Source organism: Gossypium arboreum, chromosome 12 (genome assembly GCF_025698485.1).
Source record: "Gossypium arboreum isolate Shixiya-1 chromosome 12, ASM2569848v2, whole genome shotgun sequence".
NCBI lineage: Eukaryota > Viridiplantae > Streptophyta > Magnoliopsida > Malvales > Malvaceae > Gossypium > Gossypium arboreum.
This window is the reverse complement of record NC_069081.1, coordinates 111,315,783-111,319,384: the sequence shown is the minus strand read 5'-3', so window position 1 is coordinate 111,319,384 and position 3,602 is coordinate 111,315,783. Positions and strand designations below refer to the sequence as shown.

The 3,602-nt window shown below is 35.8% G+C and overlaps 1 protein-coding gene across 3 annotated transcripts; it reads right to left on the bottom strand.

Annotated features, from left to right (window-relative positions):
• Positions 1-296: 296 nt before the first annotated feature.
• On the bottom strand, positions 297-2,941 carry LOC108477192 (pentatricopeptide repeat-containing protein At5g50990). Of its 3 annotated transcripts, none has more exons than XR_001870207.2 (3): positions 2,724-2,941; positions 582-2,447; positions 297-480 (listed from the first exon to the last, which is right to left on the bottom strand). XR_001870207.2 is itself a non-coding variant. In XM_017779662.2 (2 exons), exons 1-2 carry the CDS (start codon positions 2,824-2,826, stop codon positions 931-933), a joined length of 1,620 nt encoding a protein of 539 aa, XP_017635151.1. In that variant the 5' UTR covers positions 2,827-2,941; the 3' UTR covers positions 297-930. The 3 variants fall into 3 exon arrangements, 1 of the variants encoding a protein (XP_017635151.1); XR_001870208.2 differs by having other exon boundaries at positions 297-450; XM_017779662.2 differs by having other exon boundaries at positions 297-2,447.
• Between the last annotated feature and the right edge of the window lie 661 nt (positions 2,942-3,602).

The window sequence follows — 3,602 nt, the reverse complement described above, 5'->3', positions numbered from 1 at the left end:
TTCAATTGTACACATTTAAATAAATAAAAATCTATTTGCTTGATAATGTTGTGAGTGATTAGTGAAAACTAAATCAAATCAAAATGTCGTGCATAAAATTACACGATCAAAGTAATAATAATAATAATAATAATAATAATAAAACTTTCAAAAAGCATAATAACAAAAAAAAATTATAACATCAGTAAAATGGTAAACAATAAAACAACTTAAAATTACAGCAACGAGGGTTATTAGAAAATTTAGCTGAAGATATCAACATACTCTCACAGTGTTGAAATAGCTAATATGCAGGGTTAATCAAATAATTGCTGGTGAAGTTTATTAGGGGTTAATCAAATAATTGCTGGTGAAGTTTATTAGGCTCTCGGGTGTGAATGTCAGATAAGAGTACGTATCTAACACAAGTATGTTAGACTTTGTAAAGTTTTTCCATATCGATCCTCGTCCCTATATTCAGGTAAACATCAGACACAAGCACTGTAAGAAAAAATGAAGAGTCGAAGTCATTTAGCCCGAAATATTTGATCTATACCATCAATGAATAATGACAAAAACCTTGTGAAAGTTGAGCTGATTACCCATAAAGCTCCGAATTGTTAAGTATGATGACAAGCATGATTCCAGATATCCGACTAAGTTTTGATCCTCTTCCAAGCAATGTTACAATCCATTGGCATCATATAGATACTTGTTTCTTTCTTCGGCATTGGTGGAAGGTGAAACATCAGGTACGGTTTTAATAGCAATGAACAGAGAATAGTCCCCTGTTTACATGACTAATTCCATGAATTTTAAGCAAGACACGCAATCATCGGTCCTATTGAGGTAGACCGAGCGAATACGCCAGGAAAACCACATTCCAGCAGAACCCTCAATCCTGAACAACCTGCTCCACATTGTCTATAGGCACAAGAAGGAATAAATTCGCTACCAATAGTCTTCACATGAACATGAACCGCCTTCAAACCGATGAAAACGAATTCGATCTCTAACAATAATCACTCTGATTAACAATTTTGAGACCAATTTTATCCAATTGTGGCAATCATGACAGATACGGAGGTTTTTTGATATCATAATTTCTCTTCCAGGACTTGTTTTTAGGATTCCGTAGGCCAGTGCCAACTTCTCACTATGATGATTCAAGTTTCCTTCTTTTTCCTCTTCGGAGATATCCATTAAAACCAAATCCGTTTGAGGAAGAAACCCTTCCAACTTTGTCTGTCGTATCAACCCATCTAACACTTTGTATAGTCCCTCTGTTTCAGGGTGAGATCTATCACCGGCCTTGAAGCGGTGAATGACTCCTCCTAACTCAATCCAACTCCTTCCTCTAATTTTCCGAATACCCTTTTTCTTCATCAATTCTCTGACTCCTTCAGCGCTTTCCCATCTCTTCATCGAGCAGTACATATTTGACAGCAGGACATAATCACCACTCTTAAGACGTGACATATTCGCAATGGCAACTTCACCCAACTTTGGTTTTTGATAAATTCTACAAGCACTTAAAAGTGCCCTCCAAATGACAACATCTGGCTCCACAGGCATTGCTTCAATAACAGCATAAGCCTCTTCTAGCAGGCCAGCTCGACCAAAGAGGTCAACCATCACCCCGTAATGCTCCATTTGGGGCTCAATTGAATAGTGGCTACTCATCAAATTAAAATATTTCCGACCCACATCAACTAAACCAGAGTGACTGCATGCAGTTAAGATTCCAATGAAAGTTATTGAATCAGGAAAAATATTTTCCACTTCCATCTTTGAGAACACTGCAATTGCATCGAACGGAAGCCCATGAGCTGCGAGCCCATTAATCATTGCATTCCAAACAGACACATCACTGTGGTCTGCACCATTGAAAACTTCCTTTGCAGTTTGAATTCTACCGCACTTTGAGTACATGTCTATTAATGCCGAACTAAGTATGGGATTGAGTTCAATTTCTTTCTCGGTCATCAAACGATGCACCCATAAAGCATGATTAATAGCTCCAAGTCGTGCACACCCTGTCATAACCGAAGCAAAAGTAAACTTATCCGGCTCCACATTTGAGTCAAGCATCTCACGGAAGAAGCTTAAAGCCTCTTCAAAGCGTGAATTTCTAACATATCCTCCGATCATTAGGTTCCATGTGATCACATCCCGGACAGGCGTTTTATGGAAGCACTTCTTTGCAAAACCATATTCTCCAAGTCCCATTAGATGTTCAATAACTAAGTTTACAATGACCACATTAAAATCCAAACGGAAAACTTGATCGAGAAGTTTCCGAGCTAGAAGAAGGCGATCACATTGCAAATAAGTCAATACCAAAGAAGCTACAAGAGATGGATAAGTCACATACCCTAGTTTAAAGATTCTTGTGTGGATTGCAGTTGCAGCCTTATAATCTGAGGAAAGCCTGCAGGCTTCAAGAACCTTATATACTGTACAATGATCTAAACAAAAAAAAAAGGGCAAAAATTCAACTTGTGGCAAAAAGAGGCTGCATAACAAATGGAATTACATACCAAAGGGGTTTCAGATACAATACTACAAATATGGTAACATTTTACATTGAATTATAGGATGGAATTCAATTTTTATTGATTCAAATTCATCATTTCGTGTATTTAAACATACCGGGGTTCCTCGAACTGCTCTAACATTCAAATCAATAGACAGCAAAAGAGCGAAAATGGAAGATAAAAAAAGAAAGAAAGTTAAATAGGTACCTCTAGAATAATGGAGGAAATCAGGAGCTGAAAGAAGTGAAGTGAATCCGATTGCTGCGGATGAGGTTTGAAGAGTCAGCTTCTTCACTCCATTTCGCAGCATTTCTTTCTTTTCCCCCTCCGTTTGGTCTAAGCTTTGCGGGAAAAGGATGGAATGGGAGCTTATTTTGGTAACTTTGAGTCCAGTTCTATGGATCGTCAAAGCCCGGTTTCATGGGATTTCTGCCTTTCTGCTGTTTAAAGCCCATAAATCAAAACTCTGCTTTTCATTTTTGCTTATTTCACAATTTAGCTCTTTTTGCTTTGGTGCTTTTTTTTCTTTTTTTTTTTTCCATCTAGGATTTATATGTATATTTAGATTATTATTTTTTTGGCCATCTTTTGTTTTATATTCTGAGCTTAGTGTTATTCAGACCGGGGTGACATTTAAGTAAATTTTCTCAATAATATTGATTTTAATATTTAAATTTAATTTAAATATTTGGGAAGAGAAAATCCACTTCTTCTGATTATAGGTACTCATGAGCCGGACTGAATTAGATTCGAGTCGATCCTGAACATGATATTAATATATTTTATATTTTTCTAAGTCCGACTAGATCTAAAATATGAGTATAAAATTTTGTATAAAACAAACGCACAACTTTTCTTTTACGTAAAATTGAATTAAATATTTATTTAAAATATTAATCTACAAAAGGGATGGATATGGATTGTTTTAAATTTTAACTCAAAAACAATGGGAAAAGATAAATTTTGACATCAATCAAACTCTGAAATCTGAACTTATAAAAGGGGATTAAAAAATTTACGGGACAGACTTTTTACCAAACTCCCAAAGTATTTCAAGTAAATCACAATCAATTTTACACACTCAAG